At 39.8% G+C, this 19,795-nt stretch overlaps 1 protein-coding gene across 2 annotated transcripts in view; it reads right to left on the bottom strand.

Annotated features, from left to right (window-relative positions):
• Nucleotides 1-698: 698 nt before the first annotated feature.
• The window catches only part of sema4f (sema domain, immunoglobulin domain (Ig), transmembrane domain (TM) and short cytoplasmic domain, (semaphorin) 4F), an 84,449-nt gene continuing 65,352 nt past the window's right edge, over nucleotides 699-19,795 (bottom strand). Inside the window, exons 2-14 of one of the 2 annotated variants that reach the window (XM_036596228.1) lie at nucleotides 15,398-15,546; nucleotides 13,449-13,508; nucleotides 10,319-10,417; nucleotides 9,560-9,671; nucleotides 8,070-8,189; nucleotides 7,026-7,180; nucleotides 6,760-6,941; nucleotides 6,465-6,606; nucleotides 5,614-5,836; nucleotides 5,157-5,266; nucleotides 4,386-4,537; nucleotides 4,240-4,295; nucleotides 699-3,482 (exon numbers count right to left, since the gene is read on the bottom strand). In XM_036596228.1, coding sequence (XP_036452121.1) covers nucleotides 2,689-3,482; nucleotides 4,240-4,295; nucleotides 4,386-4,537; nucleotides 5,157-5,266; nucleotides 5,614-5,836; nucleotides 6,465-6,606; nucleotides 6,760-6,941; nucleotides 7,026-7,180; nucleotides 8,070-8,189; nucleotides 9,560-9,671; nucleotides 10,319-10,417; nucleotides 13,449-13,508; nucleotides 15,398-15,546 — 2,354 coding nt within the window. In that variant the 3' untranslated portion in view covers nucleotides 699-2,688. Of the gene's footprint in view, nucleotides 3,483-4,239; nucleotides 4,296-4,385; nucleotides 4,538-5,156; nucleotides 5,267-5,613; nucleotides 5,837-6,464; nucleotides 6,607-6,759; nucleotides 6,942-7,025; nucleotides 7,181-8,069; nucleotides 8,190-9,559; nucleotides 9,672-10,318; nucleotides 10,418-13,448; nucleotides 13,509-15,397; nucleotides 15,826-19,795 lie in introns of those variants that run through there. The other variant, XM_036596227.1, reaches the window with a different exon arrangement.

The raw sequence follows: 19,795 nt of genomic DNA, 5'->3' as shown, positions 1-19,795 counted from the left end.
TGGTCAGCCAGTTGAATCCTGCACTCTAATTGGTTATCTGAATCCTCTTACAGTAAGTACAGTAAGTATCCTATCCTTTGTTTCATATATCAAAATAAAAAATAAATAACTAAACAAAAAAACAGACATGTGGAATAATTATTTGCTGGAACAAGTCACATGCTAAAAGTGAATGAATAGCTTTAATATATTTAAGTGCTTAGCCAGTGCTCTGTCCAGAGTGACTTACAACAGTAGTTGAGGAGTCTTACTCAGCACAGCAGAAGAGAACAGCAGTAATGGTCCTGCCTGGACAGGGACCTTTGACCTGTGTACAAAGCAGTGGTGTTATCTACTAAGATATAGAACCTCAACAGGGTAATGCTGGACGTATGTGTGGATTCAAAACATGTACTTCACCATGTACTGACAAAACAGATGGAAGATTTTTGGTGGGGGGGGCCAAAAGGTCAGAAACACCCCTGCCACCATTTTCCAGAGTGAGGGGAAATGAGTTGAGGAAGTTGACACACAAACTGATTGTTCCACAATCAGAACAACATTACTAAATATTTGTGTCAGGAGAAATCCATTACTGTTATTAAAGTAATGATTACAGTTGTATTTTGTAAATAAACAGCAAGAAACACTTGAAAATGCTTGCAGTTGTGCAAAGAACATTCTTTCAGAATCAGATTTTCGGAAGCATATTCGGGGACAGGAGGTAGGATTACTTTATTTAAAAAACACAATGCATTCACACAGTCATCCTCACACAAACAACTGCAACAGGTTCAAAACAAATGTACAATTATTTTTATTATATAAATTATAAAAATAAAACCTTAGAATATAACATCTGTACATCAATTAACAATATATTTCTTTATTCAAAATGAACAAAAAAGGGAATGTAACACTCAGCTCAGACGCAATAGGCCTATCTGTAACAAAAGGGCAGTAAGATTTTGCAGTTTATTTTTAATGATAAATATGTACCTGTGTTTGTTATGCTACTAAGTGCTGAGAGTAGACTACATCTGTAAGACAAATAGGCTGTATACATCTCTCTGACTGTTACCTTCCCTTTACACTCATGTTAAAAACAATAAAAACACAAACTGAGGAATGACAGACATCTTTCTGAAGACAAATGGCAGTGACATGCATTTACAACAGCCAAATATTTAGATTGTTAAAGTGACAACTACTTCTGGATTGATCAGAAAAATAATAACAAACAGGACACTGCAATGAAAAACAAAATAACATACATATACAGACATTTGAAACAGACATCTTTATGGCTACTGAACATACCACGCTCGTTAAGAGTGTAGCCTTAACCACTTAGAATCACATCCTTCCGCGTCACTCTTTTTGGACATAAGCACTTCTTCTGAAAATCCTCCTCCAGTTACTTTGGTGGTTACAGTTGCACCTTAGACAAAGACATTCTCTTTCCATAACAAAACCCCAAAAGAAACATATACTATAGTCCTTTTTTGCTCTGAACCTCATTAATTGTTTATGACAGAGTCCTTGCTAAGAGTTGTGCTGTCGCAACCAGCATGCTGTGGTCCATGTCGAGTCCTCACATTGATTAATGTGGAAACTGTCAGTTAGTAGAGAACCAAAGCAAGCAGAAGTTAACGCTTCTGATTTAAGTTGACAAAAACATTCCACACCCCACTTCCTTTAATTTAAGTTATATTAAATTAAGATATATTGAAAAAAAACTTCATTGATTTAGCACTAGTCACCACCGGTTAACTTGCATCTCCATTCCATGTTATATGTTCTTCAGTAGGAGGCTGACAAATTCATTGCTTGGCAGCAGTAAATGTAGTTTCCACCTTTCATTCAATGGCCATAAGTCTGTGCTGCCTTTATGGGCAACCAAAGCAGAGGGAACAGCTTCATGGTACCAACAGAACGACAGAGAAATTATTTTTCCTCATGAGTGCATTAGGCAGAGGCACTTCCTTCAGCAGGGTCTTCTGATAGTCCTTCTTCACGTCATTGTTGTATGTCTATGGAATAAGACGTCTACAGTTCAGCCTGTGCCGTCTGTGGTTGTGGTGGGATGCCATGTCTGCCCCAACTATGATCTGAGCACTTTCACTGTCCATTAGTAACTCTTCATTTTAGATCAACAATATTTGAGACAACCTGGACAGAACTAGATCTAGTTCTTTTGGTGTTCAGTAGTCAAATGGTTTGGTCCACTTTCAGGCTTCCAGCATCCAGATCTGTTATGATTTGGATGACTCAGGCCTGGGGTAAGATTAGAACATGCACACATCAAGTACATGGTATTCATATGTATGATTGTTTGTATGTTTTGGAGATGGTTGAACACAGTAGTGAGAGCTGGGATGATCAAAAGCTTGCTTTTGTACTTGAGCCAGACGCACATACCATGAAATATCAAACTCATGAACACACAGTGCTACATACATATGAATAAAGACCGGTTCACAAGCTTAAAAGATAGAAAAGAGCTTCCAGAGAACAAACAGATACACAAGATGAGTATTTGTGTATTTGTCTGCGCGGACACCAAGCATTTCTATTTGTAATGTATGTACAGTATCTGATCCTTAGAAATGCTTGCTCTTCCAGCGTTTCTACACACTAGTACACAAACATGAAGGAAGTGATGTATGTGCATTTGTGCAGTGGCAATAATATATCCGCAATGTGTCCTCAGATTGAGCTTTCTTCACACTGTGCCAATGGCGCACCTCTTAGCATGTGCAGCTTAGCCAGTTCTTCCTCCAAACCCACAAGTCCATCTGCCATCTCGTTAAGCCCCTCCCCCAGTCCTTCCTCCTCTCTCTCCGGCCCCGCCCTCTCTCGGCCGTCCAGCTCTTCTGCCAGGTTGACCGCTGACTCCTGTAGCTTGAGTCCGCTGGAATTGGCATAGACATGGGCACAGTTGTGCCCGACTATATGCCCACCATGGCCTCCATGTCCATTCAGCGTCCCATTTCTTTTCTCCGTAAATGTCACCGCTTCTGAGAGCAGACTGGCGCTGCTGGGGGACTGGGGTGTGTCTGAGGAGGGCAACAGATCCCGCCCCTTTTCCGAGGTAGATGAAGAATGACCACCTCCTCCTCGTTTGCCACGTCTCCAGCGAATTACAAAGAACACACAACAGGGCAGGGTGAGGCCCAGAAAGAAAAACAGCAGATATCCAACCACAAACTGACGGTTTCCTGTTTGGGCAGCGCTGCTGCTAGTGCTAGGCTTTTCCAGGGTCAGGTGGTACGCAGCCCTGCGGCAGGGGGGCTGATCCCGACCAGCTTCCTCGCACAGACACACGTAGGTACCCAGACTCTCTTGAGTGACCCGCACCTCCAGGTCAGAGTGGTGGCGGCGAGTGTGTCTATGGGGGGGGTGTTGCCAGTGGCAGGGTCGAGGGGACACCTGCACGCAGGACAATAGCACACGCAGCCCTTCTACCACAGGCAGCTCAGTTGTTGCAGGAGAGCAGCGATCTGTACCGAGAGAGAGGGACAAAAAGGGAAACAAAGCAAATGAATTATAACATTTCATTAAAATATGTTCTGTGTTTTCTTATATGTATCTTATTTGTGTGGGTTTAGGTAGCAAAAATACTCATGATAATTTATTTTTACATGATTATTTCTCAATGTGTCTTTATCTCTTAGAATACAGTCTGTTTTTGTTGCTGTGCCTTTAAGACTGACATATGGAAATGGCCTCTGTTCTGACAAGCTGACCTCTTTGCAAGTGAAATGAAGCACACGGAGGTCAAAAAGCAGTCTATGGCTAATATGTACAGAACAAGCTGTAAAATTAGGACTGAAATCTTTAGGAAGACTGGGGAAACTCCAGCCATTTCTTTCGCAGATCTGGAGCCTTTATGTGGACTAGGAAGTGAATGGCATGTTTTGAAACTTTGAGTGTTTACATACTTAATTGACACGTCAATTTCTTATTTCAAAAAAGCAAGGAATATTATGTTTTAGACTGTTTAAAAATGATCCTCACAAGAAAGAATGATCCTAAATAATAAGCACTTTCTATGTGCATAGTACAGCTTTTGAGGTTTGACATGCAATGTTAAAACAGTATTTGTTCCTCAGCTGCATCTTTTCAAATCTCTTAGCTCAAATCTAAACATGGCAGGGCTTTTCCCACTTGTACCCCAGTCAAAACAAACATACAGGTGTTCATGCAAATCTGGATTAATCAATCATAGTAGCACTGAGAAATACTAATGAAACGCACCCTCACCACTTCCACACTGGCTGTCCAAGTCTTCAGGCTTCAGCCCCTCACCAGGTCTGGAACGCAAGTGTAACGGTGATATTAGATGATGAACAGAGAAAACGTTACACAGTGTTTATGTGTTTGTGTTCGTGGGAGTGACTCACTCTGAGACAGCCAGGTCGCAGGCGCCCTCTTTTTGTCTCCACACACAGCCGAGCGTACGTGCTTGTGCACACACTTCACAGGTCGTGTATAGAGAACAGCCTTCTGCAGGTAACTTTGCCAGAGAGAGAGGAGAACCCACCAGAGCCTCATCCTGAGAAAGCAGAGAACAGGAGGAGCTTGTACACAGCGTATCTTTGAGTATGTCTATGTGCATATGCTGCAGTTTAACAGAAAGCACAGAGGTACGTAAGGCCTCGTTCACATTCGGCATTGACATGCAGCCTAGGTAATGTGTTGTGATCCAATCACTCAAGCCACGTTCAGAGGTGATCAGGGATGCATATGGCCACTTAACATTTACAGTGTGAAGGTTAAAGCGACTCTTCGACAGCTGCAAAAGACCTCCTTATACAACTGCATCATCAAAGCAGAGGTGAAAGCAGCTGCGTAGCTTAATTTTTTGCCCCCTCTGCAAATCATAAACAAGTGGTCTAAACATTTGTGGCAGCCCTTGCGATTAAATGAACATGGACTCGCGGTACATTTTTGTCTGACAATAAATGCAGGGAGAGACTGATGTAGCACATGTCGGACGTATCCTTTGTCCAGTCACAAAATCTGATCACTAGAGACACATTTGAGACACACGGAAATACGAGGTGTGAATGGCTACACATCTCGCTGACACTTACGATCAGATCATAGACGGATGTTAATACCAAGTGTGAACAGGGCCTAAGGGCCCGCTTTGTGTATGTGTGCATACTTACTTTGTGGAGCAGGATGTTGTTGATGGGTTCTGTGGCATGAAAGAGGGGGAGTTCTTGCAGAAGAGTTGCATTCTGACCCACTACTGCAACTCTGTGAAGTTCACCACGATCTACAGACATACATTAAAAAGAAGCAAAAGATCTTACAAATACACATCACAGGCATCACAGCTGAAGGCAGTGTGTGCAGTTTGAATGCCCAGTTTTCATAATTATAAAGATGTCTTGACATATGTGTATCTTCATCAGTCATGTTGGATAAGCATCTCAGGCGGCTTATAAAGCTGCTTGAGAAAATGCCAAAGGGAGCTAATCTCTAAAAGAATCTAAAACAGAATATATTTTGATTTGTTTAACACTTTGTTTGGTCACTGCTTAATTCCATTATGTCGTCACTGTTTTTTCTATGAGTAGGTAGTGTATATCCTTTGTTTTTCTTTCCCTTTTTTCTCCTCACCTGTTCCCAGATGTAGTACAGTAGCATTTCGCCTGATGTTGCCATTGGAGACAGTTGTCAGGGTGACACCAAGTTTGGTGTATGTAACTCCACTCCTGATCAGTAGGGGCACCGATACTACGCTGTTCTCCATAAGAGGGTGGTCTCGCATGAACGTCAGCACTTTATCAGGCAGCTTTAGAGACGACTCAAACCCCTCTGCTTTCAGAGCGTTGTTCAAACACTATAAACCGAGTGAGAAGGCAAGAGACATTAAGTACTGAATTTTACAGTAAAAATGGATCACAGAATGCAAATTCACTTGGCTGTTTTAGTGTAGGATAACATCACCAAGGTATAATATAGTGTAATGCAAAAGAATATCTGGAACTGTATTGGGTCTCTATACAGTGTTGGGTTTCTATACAGTGTACTATATTAATACTGGTCAGGTGCAGATAGTACAGGGAGATTCACTCGAAAGAGGCCCCGAATATTCTGTAATAACTCTCGCTAGGATGAAGCAATCTGAACCAAACAATGTGCAATGTGCTCCTCAGTATATGGAGCTTCGAACAAGCCGGGATGAGGTAGGCATCAGACAGCCGTCGCAACGTTTAACCTCCGTTTGTAACGTCTGGGTGCATACCCCCATACCCCTTCATGTGTCTGGCAGAAAACAGAGATCACTTCCAGCATTGCATGTAATGCAATCGATCACACATACGTCAAGGTATGTAGCGTATTTTTTGGTTTAGATTGCTTCATCCTAACAGGAGTTACAACAGAATATTTGGGGCCTCTTTCAAGTGAATTTCCCTGCATAATGTGGTACAGTATTGTTACTGTATAGTATAAGTAGAGGTGTGTACCTGGCCTGGTCTGGGCAAGGGCACTGGGTCTGGATTCATCCAGGTCTCACAGCTCTTCTTCAGTTCTTTAAAGGGACCATCCATCACCTTAGAGATCTCCTTCAGACTGTACACACACACTGCAGATATCTCCTCCCTCTCCCTACACACAAACACAAACACACCTCAGTTATATCAGATATGAGAAAATATACAAGGTACTCACTTACTAAAGGGAAGAGAAGAGAAGAGAAGAGAAGAGAAGAGAGTGTTCAGTTTAAGGTAAATAAGATAGGATCAACTGGTTCTCACTGACCACTGCGAGGTGAAAATGCCATAGAAGTGTGTGCTACTGGGGTCTCCTGGATGGTGCTGTTTGGTGAAGACATCAGTCAGAACATTAAAGCGCTGACCACTCGCTCGGTCCTCACACACGAGCTGGGCCTTCAGAAATGTTGTCCAGCGCCTCTGCAAGGTCTTCATGCCCCCAATATCAGACTGAGAGAGATAGAACATGTTTCTCAATGAAATAAAAGGCAGTAATATAGGAAAAAAATGAAGCAGCATGATCCTGGATCCTACCTTACACACTCGAGCCACCCTGGGCACTTTGACCTTGGTGTAGAGGTCATATTCTTTGGCCACTTCAGTAAAGAAGAAGTAGATCTTATCATCCTCTCCTGTTGGGTTGTTCTTTTCATCCTCTTGGATGAAGGCAGAGCTGACAAACTCTGGATCTGTGTTTAGATATAATGGCAATAACATGTTCAGAGACAGCAATATCATCTCACAAAAGTCCCATATATATATATATAGAGCATGTGGAATACATTACAAATACTGTGTGTTTACAGCTTTGACTGCTTTTTGAATGAGATACAACACAGAGCAGCTGATAAGAACATAGGTTATTTACATAAATCAATCTAAATACAGCATGGCAATCTAAAATCAGACCGCAGTTTAATTCTAAGCAATACAGAGAAGTTAAAAAATGGTCATGTACAAATTAATTATAGATGTTTTTGTCTATGAAATCTCACAAGCGTTATAAATGGAAAAAATAAAATATAAACATGTAGGATATGAGCCCTTTAAATGTTAGCAAATGTTAATTAAGTAGTGTTTTAAGTATATATTTTGAATATTTATTTGGTACCATTCTTGTTTGTTTGAAATAAATTTTAATAAATTAATTTAAAATTGGGAAAGTTCCATTCCAGCTGTTTAAAGTTCTGCAAAAGATTGGATCTGATACAATATGACTCAGTGGAAAAGGTCTGATTAGCTGTGCACGCCATGCATGATGGCAGTGAACTGTGCCTCAACATGTCTTCATGGCTTTTCAATTCAGCAGAAGGAAATGGCTCAGTGGACATGTTCCCAATCTCCTCAGGATAGAAGGGATGAATTTTTGCTGTTCATTTGTTCACAGGACACAGAGAACAATTTGGTTTTTGCTAATTTAAGGCAGAGGTCAGATGAAGGAAACTTAAAGTTATGGCCCTCCAGTATTAGGTCACATTAGGGCTCCTGGTGTAAAGCACTGTCAGCTAATGTTTATTGTTATTGTATGTATGTATGCAGGCATAGGTATGTGTTGTGTGTGTTGTGTGCATGTCTTACCACTGAGCCAGGTGATCGATTGCTCCGTCCGTATGCGCTCCTGCTCAGGGCCTGTTGCCCTGGAGATGTCGAACAGTGTGCCCAGGAAGTTACTGGTGGCAGCAGTGTACAGGATGCCCCCTGAGAGACAGAGAGAGAGAGAAATAGTTAGAAATTAAGCATGATGTTGATGATGTTGGTGTTGGTGAAAAACACTGCTCTGTGTCTCATCTCACAGAACTAACTGTCTGTGTGTTTCTTTGCTGAGCTGAATAACTGCCCATCCTGTGCAGTCTGATGCTGTTGCTTCATCTGCCATCTTGATTGGATGCCTACTGCTCACCAGCCTTCTGGACATGTTTGACCAGCTTCCAGCTGTACAACGCTGTGTAAACCTCACCTGCATCCCACTGGGCCCCCCCGATGATACTGCTGCACAGACTTGAACTATTAAATCACAGCCATTTCTTCAGCTGCTTTGCCCCTTTTCTGTGTTTTTTAATATTTTATACTAATGTTAAAACCTTATTCTCTGTTCATGTTACTCTTTGTTATTGTTTGCTATTTGGTGTCGACTAGAGAAGGATGGGTTCCCTTTTTGAGTCTTGTTTTCTTGTTTAGGGACTTTTTCCTTGCCACTGTCACCACTGGCTTGCTCATTGGAGCTTGGACCCGGATTGTTCTTTTCTGTAAAGCTGCTTTGCGACAACACCTCTTGTAAAAAGCACTATATAAATAAACTATATAACTATATAAATAGACTTTGACTTCATAGCATGCAGCCATGCAAACGTTGCCATGGTGACAGCATCAATGGTAAAAGATGATGATTATCACAGGAGAGGTTTAGCAGCATAGACTGCCCTGTACTTTTGTATTGTTGTATAATACTGGGTTTGCCTGAAGATCAACAATGAAACTTTTGGAAACTTTTGGAAACCAATATCCAAAATATTTTAGCACCACAGTTGATGACAAAAGTTGGGAAAATTGAACTCTTGATGGAACATTCCATTGACCACTGTGACAAACTGCCATTGTCACTGGTGGTGGCAGAAATTTCCATTGCTGCTCAATTGAAAAAAATGGAATATTCAAATCAGCCACCTACCGCCAACATGTAAACGCAGCACGAAACCCTATATGTGAAGCTAGAAGCAGCAACATTGTTATAGTAAAGGTGGCGACTACCAACTAGCCGACTTCATTATAACTAAACCATTTGAAAATTATCTACCCATTACCATTTTTAAAAATTAAACATGACACACAATTGTTTACTTTGCATTTAACTTGTTAACAGTAGTTACTATAACAGCTATTGTAGCTGGCAGCATGCCAAGACAGTTACTTTATTTATTTAATTCTCGAGAATGAAGAAAACAGCACCTTTGCAACTTTTTACTTGTTTTTAACAGTCAGAAATCTGGTGGGGTCAGAAGGGGGAGGCCCAGGCCCTCTTTGCCCCCCCTGTAGCTGTGCCCTGGTGTGAATGTGGTTTTGTGTCGTACCTGCCATGACTGCAGCATAGTGTTGACTGGGCTCAAAGGGGCATTTCCCCTTCCCAGTCTCCATCCTCACACTGCCGTCCTCTAACGTTTCCAGAGAGAATGTGGAGATGTTCTGAGTGAGACAGAACAAAGACTGAAATGACCAAAATGTCCAAAATCATTCTTCCCCAAACATTCTTTTAATGATTTTTAATCTGTCTATGACAATTACAAGAAAAGAATTTCGATCTTTGGGGTTTCTTATTTTATGCACAATACTTTGTAGCAGGAAAACCTAAAGAAAATATATAACATATCAAAACAGATTTATGTCATTTAAAAATATCAGCTGTTTTTTTTACAATGTGAAAAACAGGATTAAGAATTGTCCTCACAAGCAGAGTTACCATTTCAGAGAAGGTTTTGTTACAACACTGATGATGGCAAACAATATAACAAGAAAAAAAGAAAGAAGGATACATAATGGATGTATAACACCTTCCAGTTTGTGTGCAAACAGGCTTGTTCATCTGTAGCACGTTCATCTGTCACTACTCTTTAATCTCTAAGCTTTAGTCTGTATATCATCATGCATATGTCTGTTTATGTACTTGTCATATCTAATGTAGCTGTCTTATCAACGTGTCTGTGAGCTCGCGTGTCCTTGTATATGTATGTTCACCTGTCATGCACTGTGATGTGCGTGTGATGTGATGTGTGAATGGGTGTGGGAGCATGCCAAATCAGTTTAGTCGTGGACAGATGAACACACACACTTACCACAAAGGCACATTGGGGGTCGAAGGCGTACGTCCCGCAGGCATAGATGCGTCCATCTCCCAGAAACTCAAGCAGACGAATGTAATTATTGCAGTCGGCCTGAAGAGGGCAGCAGAGGCAGTCAGAGTGACTAACAGAGGCCAATAATAATGCACCACAGTGGATCAGGGTCTAGACATTGTACAATTTATCTGTGATCGAGCTTAATGTGGTGAAAGTTGAGCAATAAACAAATAAAATTAAAAGAATTTAAAGCAGGGGCAAACATTGCATCATCATCTGTCAACATGCCCAGCATAAACATATAAGGTACTCATACTGGGTATTTAACAGGTGTAAAAATGTAAGACAGAGTCCAAAGAAGACCCTCGTTCATAGAACAACACTTTATTTACTATAAACTATGCATACTGCAAAGTTGCATAGTTGTAGGCTTATGTTTTTTACCAAAGCATGTAATAAAAGTATTCAAAACAAGTTTATAATACTTTCATTTTATAATAATATATTTTATATATATAATATAATTTTTTATAATGTATTCTCTGTTTTATAATACTTTTGTCTAGGATGGTATGAAGCATTAAGGTGGAACTCAATATTAAAAGCTTTTTGATAATAGTGCACATGAATCCTGTACATTGTCAGGGAATTTATAATGTTATGAACCATTCATTATGCATTACAGTGCATGGAATACTATAATAATAGCAAGACATTTTTAAAAGCCAGAATCTAAGACTTAAATAATAATGCATTATTTTTAACCAATAATGTCTATAAGAATACAACAAACATGAATATCATAATGCACAATAACCCAGTTCCTTAAATACTTTTTGTTTAAAGGTATTCTAGACTAGATAAATACTAAATCCTTAAAAAAACATGTCCTTCCTTTGTGAACCAATTAGAAGATAACAATACTGACTTCACAAAAAGACTATAAAAAGCACTTATACTCCAATAGATGTTCACAATTAAGTGACCCCACACCACTTAAAGGCTGTAAAGACCAGACATCACTCTTAAGAGAAATCAAGTGTTTTAATGCAGGCTATCATAGGGTTAAACGCTCTCTGGGGAAAATGACCCATATTTATTCAACAAACCAAAACATCTCCTTTTACCATTTTCTGTGGGTGTCTTAGCTAAAATATTTGCTAAAACTTCTGATCTTAGTAAATATTAAACCAAAACTGAGAAAAATATAGTTTTGATAGTAAAAGATCCCTGTTTCATTATCTGGAATATTATCTTTCTAGATATAATTTAGTGTATTATGTTTTATGTTTTTATAAAGTCTATTGTTGCCAGATAAGGAATAATAAAATAGTATTATAATATTTTTATATTATAATATTGAATGCGTTAAATAAATTTATGTCCTATAATGCATATCGTCACTGCCCAAAGAAAGCAGTTTTGGAGCATTTCTATTGGTCCATTCATCACAATATTTTCACACAAGATAAAGAATGGCTGCTGTGCTGAAATGATGTAGAAAAAGAAAAATCACAAAAATGGAGATGCTCATTTTTGTTTGGACATATTGTATATTTATGAACGTAGAATTTGGAAATTGGCCTGATAAGGTCTTACAATGTTTATAAGACATCATCAATAAATATTTTATCTGTACAGGATTCACATTAAGTGTTTACAACAAAAGGTAAAGGCTAAGAAAAAGCAGATGATCTGACTGTGAGATGGATCCCTGCCACAATCTTAGCGTAAAAGTCAGACTACACCATGAGAAAAACAACACCAAAAGTCACTGTCAATGTGACAACAGCATGGGTGTGACCCTAAAGGCTAAACAGGTGCTGCCCAGAACTAACCAGAGGGGGGCCAAACCTTACACTGGAGTATATTTTTTTGTGCAAAGTGCAACATGAAGAAGATGCGATTTGAGTGGGACATGCTATAGATTCTATTTCAGCATTGCAGTATAATCTAAATTTAAAAATATAATGTAAAACTTCAAATTTTTCATGAAAAACAATTCCAATTTCTGCATCATTTATTCACTATGTTGTAAACAAAGTCGCCTGGAGTGGTTTGATGTGAAGCTGTTCAGTGTAGAGAAGTATACTGACTTGGATTTATTTATAGTGGTGGTGATAGGTACCAAGGGTCTTGATATCTACAGGCCAAAACCTACTCAAAACTATCATAAAATAATGTCTCAGGCATCAGAAGAGAACTAAGAACTTTCTGTAAGAACTTTCTGCGAGGGAGGCATGAAACTCGTCAGACGTCTGGTCCCTATCACCACCTCTGTGAACAATTCTGACTCAGTTTCTCTAGAACAGAAACAACTCTGAATGACTTTGTTTACATCTTATCCTTTTAATCATGCAGAATTTCTGAAAAATTTAATGATTTCTTCTTTAATCCTCTTCCTTACAGCGTATAGAGCATGAGAGTGAACAACTGGTCTGTTTAATTAGAGTGTTTTTAATGTGTTTCAATCAAAGACCAATCAGGGTGAAGCAGTTCCTGATTTTCATGTAATTTGAATGAATTGTGTATGTGTGAATGTGATTCAAATGAACAGCAAGCCTAGCTCTACCACCGCCCCTCTCTCTCTCCCCCTCTGTCTCTATCTCCTTGTCTTTTGTTTGCTTAATCATACCCTTTGATCGTCACCCACTGGGGCCTCGCCCCACCTGCCAATCATCCGCAGCTCCTCCCCCTACCACCAGCATGGAACAGAACGGTGGGTAGACGGCAGCCACTAAGTGGCCTAATTAACTCTCTCACACACATACTGGCCCCATGTGCAGCTTCCCACAGAGAGAGAGAGGGATAGAGACAGATAGAGCAATAGCAAGAAGAAAGGAGCGTATTAATTATGTTCTCTTAATTAAGGACAGCAGGTAAATTGTGTATTTATGATGCAGTGGTGATAAAAGGATTTGCATTCTGTGTGTTGTATTACACATTCACTGTAGAAACACATGTGCATACACACACATTCACTATTCATGCACACAAGAGTAAACACACTTGAAGAAATGCTTGGATGCTTCCTCTTCTGTCTCCTCAGGGGAGAATGAAGAGAGAGAAAGTGAAAGAATACCTACAAACAGAGCCCAACAAACAAACACACACACAGAGCACTCACCTCTGTCTTTCCTTTAGTCACACAAGACTTCCTCTTATCCTCCGGAACACTCCACTCAATCTAGAGAAAGAGAGAGATAGAGAGAGAGAGCGAGAAAGAAAGAGAGAGCAGAGAGAGAGAAAGAGATAGTGAGATAGAGGGGAGAGGCAGAGAAAGAGAGTGAGAAAAGGATAGAATGGAGTTTTAGAGAGAAAGACACAGAGAGAGAGAGAGAGAGAGAGAGAGAGAGAGAGAGAGAGAGAGAATAAGGTTTAAAAGGAGAGAGAAAGAGAGAGGGATTGTGAGGGAGGGATAGAGAGTAAGACAAAGAAAGAATGAGAGAGAGAGAGGTAGGGTGAGTGAGACAGAGACAAAGAGAGAAGAGATGGAGAAAGAAAGAGGGGGAGAAAGAGACACAGAGAAAGAGACCAAGAGACAGATGAAGAGAGAAAGCCAGAAGAGGAGAGAATGGGATAGATAGAGGGAGAACAGGAGAGAGAGGTTTCAAGGGAGAAAGAGACACAGGGAGAATGAGAGAGAGAGACAAAGAGAGAGTGAGAGAGAGAGAGAGAGAGATAGGGTGAGTGAGAGACAGAGATAGAGAGAGGGAGAGAAAGAGAGAGAGAGAGAGAGAGAGAGAGAGAGAAAGCAAGGGGGTTGGTGCTTTGAACTTAGGCTCAGAGGTCTGGCACAGGAGTCCCCAGTCAAAAAAAAAGGAGAGCGTGCCCTACATGAATATGCAAATGCTCATTTGGCCTAATAAATACATTAGGGATAATTACACAGGAGCATGTGCAGGCAGCCCTCATCACATGCTATTTATTCATTTATTCATCAAATAGATATGCATTAGGGCTAAGCACTAAATGCATAATTTAAAAAGTTTAGAATATTTGACCCAGAGACTTTTATACATGATAATGATACAAAATATGCATAGTAATATAACATAATCTGATTATGTCTTCACTGACAGCAAGCAGCATGTTTCCCTCCTCTCTGGATTAACTATCCAGGAACTGACTTAAACCCGTATTCGTGACTGTACGCTATTTTGGGCCAGGGACTATTTTTGCCACTACATTAAAACCAGACCTTTTTGCTTTAAACATAGACAAAAGTTAAAGGCTGCTTTTTATAAAAGCACTCTGACGCATTACTTTAGCTCTAGACTCAACATTTAGGCTACTCCACCCACAGACCGTCTTAGCTCCTAGTGTTTATTTGAAAGGACAGATCTTACCTGCAGGCTAATGTACCAGACAAGACATTGAAGCTGCTCTGACTTCACTACAGTGGTATTGTTAAATCTGCGATATGATATTTAATGCAATTTGATATCAGAGAGAGTCATGCTGCTACTAGGCAAGTGACTCAGTGCACACTGAGCAATACAGAGAGTGTATACCTGCCCCTAATACACTAAGAAATAGAGTTAAAGGCCATATACATGCACACACAAGGTACACGTGCTAGTCTGATCTTAGCCAGCCAGGCTGTAATGGGGAAATCAGAGTGGATGGAGATAGGGGTAATTTGGTTAGAGAAATGGAGCAGGCAGAAGAGATGAGGTCATTGAGTTGAGCAAGCACAGATTTCTAATGAAAACCCATTTGGCCTCTTCAGATTAATAATCTTTTTCTCACAGTATTCTTACCCTGGCAACTATCAGGCTGAAGCGCAGCGTATAACAGTAACTCCGCAGATAAAAGCCTTACAGAGAGGAGTTCATTTTGCTGCAGCTTATCATCGCCCGTTTTTATTCACAATAAAAAGAACTCAGTTCAAATACCTTCAACTGAAAAAGCTCAATTACCTTACATTAAAAAATACACTTGCTGCACTGGAAATGATCTGTCCCAGTTTGATATGATATTTGCATTTAACCTGATGTGAGGTAATTTCTCACTTGCTCTATTAGCCTCACCCCCATGTTTTTGCATCATCCAATCACCAGAAAGAAAATTTACCTTGAGTCTCTTTAATAGGTTGGCGGTATCCACAGCAACAATTGCATCTCTTGCCCCCAGGTAGAGCATCCCAGACGACCGGTCCATCAAGAAAGTGCTGAAGTTACCCACGCCCCCGAAGTCTCTCCCACTCACCCTGGAGCTGACCGCTGAAAGAGAAACAGAGACAGAGAGAGGACGGACATTAAAGCAAACCAAGAATAAAATCACAGCTTTCCATGCTCCATTATATGCACTCATCTGCACAGAACCACAGCCATAAGGTTGTACCATTCAATTAAAATGAATAAATTAATAAATCATAAAGAAAAAAAAATAGTAAACACTTACTAAATAAATAAAACAACAAGCCCCCTCTGCTGACATGCACAGCAAGAGCTAGAGAAAATTCACTCGCTCACTATTTAGCGAGGGAACATTAGTAATTCTGTTGCGACGTCTCAGTAGAAGTGTTGATATTGTGAATACATTAGTAGAAGTGTTGATACTGTGAATAATTAATGGTGTTTAAATTGAAGATGCACTGTAGCGCAGATGCCCAAGGACAGCGTAATGAAACGGCTCCACCGATCTGTTCACTTCCATTTCAAAACATATAACACTCCAATCAATTTGGAGAGATAGCAAACAGTGACCCATATAGAGAACACTCCTTCTTTGAAGTGAGAACATCTCCAGATATATGCACACACACACTCACACGCGCACACATCTAGTCTCAAAGGAAATTATTCATGCCACTCAAGACCAGCACCTTAGTCCCACGCCTGCTTCAAAAATCCACTTCCACAGCACACTTATCAGACAGAGAGCGGGAGGAGAAGCGCAGGGAGAGAGAGAGAGAGAGAGAGAGAGAGAGAGAGAGCAAAGGATGAGATCACACTCATTTATTAGTGGGCTGAGCAGGAGGGAGACATGGAGAAGACTAATATACAAAAGGACACTTGACTATGATGTATTATTAGGCATGCGTGTGTGTGTGTCTTTGTCCACAGATGAACAGAAGCCCATTTCCAAGCCCACCGGCAACTGAAGTTGGCTCAGTTTAAAGCCCTCTTTTCTTTCATAAAGTGTTAAACAGCATTTAAAAGATTCACACATGAAACAGTAGAACTGCTCACAGGAGTTTTAGAGATTCAGGGAAAATCAATGTTGAACCTTTCTAAATGGGTCACGATGTAGATAAAATAATGTGGGCACAAATGGCCTGTGCAAAAGTTCTGCCACATTTATATGTTAAACTATGGTTGCATAAAATGTCTTTGTTCCCAGTAGAGGATGTGTCAAATTATTGTCACTTAAAAAAAAGTGAATGTGATATTGTGAATGTGACTGTGATATTGTGGTACTAAAAGATACGCAATATGTATCACAATATTTGATTTTTATGAAACTGGGGTTTGCTAAAAAGCTTGAACAGACAAAATTTACCTAGAAAATAAGCCAAAAGAATTGTAAAAACCGTATGATGATTTTTATTTTACTAATAAAGTATATTAAAATGCAGGTTACTGCTATGATGGTAAAATATCATCGTATCACTCACCCTTATGCTAACATGTTTGACCTTTGTGCAATTAATACAATGCACAGTGTCAGACTGCTTACTGCTCTCTCTTCCAGGTCCAGTGAAGCTCACATTGAGGAGGATCTGATGAAGGTTCAGTAGGTCTGTGAGTGTGTGCAGTGACCCTACAACCTACCAGACTGCAGTAATTAAGGGTCAGTGTGTGTTCGCATGCAAGTTCACCACACATGGAACAGCATGTGTGATGGGATTAATCAGTTCTGTTTAATCTCTCTCCTCCACACTTTGTTCCATCAGTTCTTCAAATCTGTCCTGCATTTCACAGCATCACAACTTAACAAAGTGCACTTGTTCAAAACTCAGTTCCACACCCCCTGCATTCCCTGCAGCAAAAGGCAGCATTGTGTGTTTCTATGTATGTGTGTGTGTGTGTGTGTGTGTCAGTGACAGCTGCTTGAGGACGGGCCAGCTGTGTGCCACATTTCTACTGGACGCGCATGTGTTTCCCCACCAGTCTGTCAGTCCTCAAGGTCTGCTATTGTACTGCTTTCCTCACCAATACAAACACACAAATAGCTGCATTTACACACAAACACACATATACAGTAATGTGCAAAAGTCAGAGACCCCCCTTAAGTGATTTAATTTCCAGTCAAAATGGCCACTGAGTATGTTATTCATTATTTACCATCAGGAAAAAAGCAAGAAAATTACACAGAAGCCTCAACAGATAAATATAATATCAAGTTCTTCAGTATTTAGTGTATCAATTGCCTTTATTACAGCTTCCAATCTTTTAGGGAAGCAGGTTTTCAGTTTTTAATGAAATCTGCAGGGATATTTGTCCACACCTTTAAAGTTCAGTCTCAGAAGCTGGTTGCATTTTCTTACAGGACTGTTTATCTGATGGTGACATATGTATGGGTCTTGCAGAGTTGTTAGGAGTCCAACGTTTTCTTTATCTTTTAAACAATTTTTGGTTTCGGTTTAGAAAACTCCTGTTTTAACACTTAATTTCCGTTGACATTCTCCTTTATGCAAGTGGATTTTCTTATATCTTTTGCACAGTGATGTGCATCATTACACAGCAGTCGTTAAGTAAATAAAGTTGATTATACAAGCCTCCTACTGACAGGAGAACAGCACTTGACAGACAGCATGCTGAGTTTGATCTGTCATAATGCTAACTTAATGCCAGACTGTCACGCAAGCACATGTCAATATTTACCACCAGTGATGTGAACATTAAAGGGCCCATATTCACATTCTTCTTGTATTTTATACATGTCTGTCCTTAGGCCCACTAACATTTTTGTGGGTTTGAGTAGCAAAAAAAACACTCATTTTTACATGAACATTTTATGATCTGTCTTTATTCCTTTTGATTAAACTGGCTGCTTTTGTTACTGTGCCTTTAAGACTGATATATGTAAATGGACTCTGTTTCTGATTGGCTGTCTGTATTGTTCATCACTGACCTCTGAAGTGGTGTCTTCATTCTGTAGTTGGCATCATGCCCATATTAAGAACTCTGAATTACTTTCTCTGAATCACAAGATTGTTAAGAAGTCAAAAAATGAATATTGCTACATGCAGCTAACACTGCTCCACAATGAACTGACATCATAAGACTGGCAACATCAATAAAATACTCCACACTAACCAGCAGGTTTTGTCACATGTCAGTGAAGTTGCTTTGGCAGTAGTAGTCTACAGTTTGAGTAGCTGGTGGTGTTGTAATAGTGCTGAACTGATATAGTGGGCTTACTTACTTTCTTTTCTTTCTTACTTTTGCTTTTTGTCACATGCGCAGAAGTGTTAGCTTGCATAGCATGTATGTAACATTATTTGTATTTTGACCGCTAAACAACACAAGACAAAGCATATCAGGTTTTGAACCTTTTTGTTTACCACAGGACATGATTTTTTGAAATTTTTGAAAACGCCATTCGTTTTTCTCATGAAGAAATCTACTTAGACCCAGAGCTCCTAACACGGGTATGACGCTGACTACAGAATTATGTTTGACTTCAGAGGCTGATTCAAAAAGCAGCCCAAGCTGGAATACTTCTTGTAATTTCAACGTGAGCTGCTGCAGACTGAATTGGCAGATTTATTTAAAACATCACAAAATTTTGTGACATCACAAAAACAATGAATACAAGACAGGCTGTTTCTGAAGCTAAGTTTTCATATGGACCATATGGACTGAGGAATGGGGCACATTTTGAAACTTTAACAGTATATTTACATACTACATCAAACTTTTTTTTCAAGATAAATTTGGTTTTCCATGAGTAGGCCCTTTAAATGTATTTATGATAAACTATGTACAATATACGCAGTGATTTTGGACAAAGTGATGTATAATAATTAAAAAACAAAATCTGATCAAGGAAAAACAAACAAAAATTAAAAATTTAATAAATTATACAGATGCTGATTTGTCAAAGGCTTCTTTACACTCTTCAAATCCCCATTCAAAACCACAAATGGATTTTAGGGAACATGCCAGTGCCCACAATATGAGTATTAGGATGTGCCAAAACTAAAACTTCAAAGAGCCATGGAGGGAGCTGGTTTGTGTGGTTTGGATGCATGAGTAAAGGCAAGCTGTTTGCTACAAGGCTTCAGTCGAGAGATTTCATTGCACACTCATGAATGGTATGCGTGATTCATCAACAGCAATGCAAGCCACTGAGGAATGCGGACGTGCATGTCACCGGCTTTCTGCAGAACCTCTCTGGACACAGAGAAATGTACAAAGATAGCTGTTAGTCTTACAGAACCGAAAGCGAGAGAACAAGAAATATTTCAGGGACCGAATCAAAGTAACAATTCGATTCAAGTGTGCCACAAAAACTGCTTCA

This window comes from Colossoma macropomum, unplaced genomic scaffold (assembly GCF_904425465.1).
Source record: "Colossoma macropomum unplaced genomic scaffold, Colossoma_macropomum, whole genome shotgun sequence".
In the NCBI taxonomy this organism is placed as follows: domain Eukaryota; kingdom Metazoa; phylum Chordata; class Actinopteri; order Characiformes; family Serrasalmidae; genus Colossoma; species Colossoma macropomum.
This window is presented reverse-complemented; position numbering and strand designations above follow the sequence as displayed.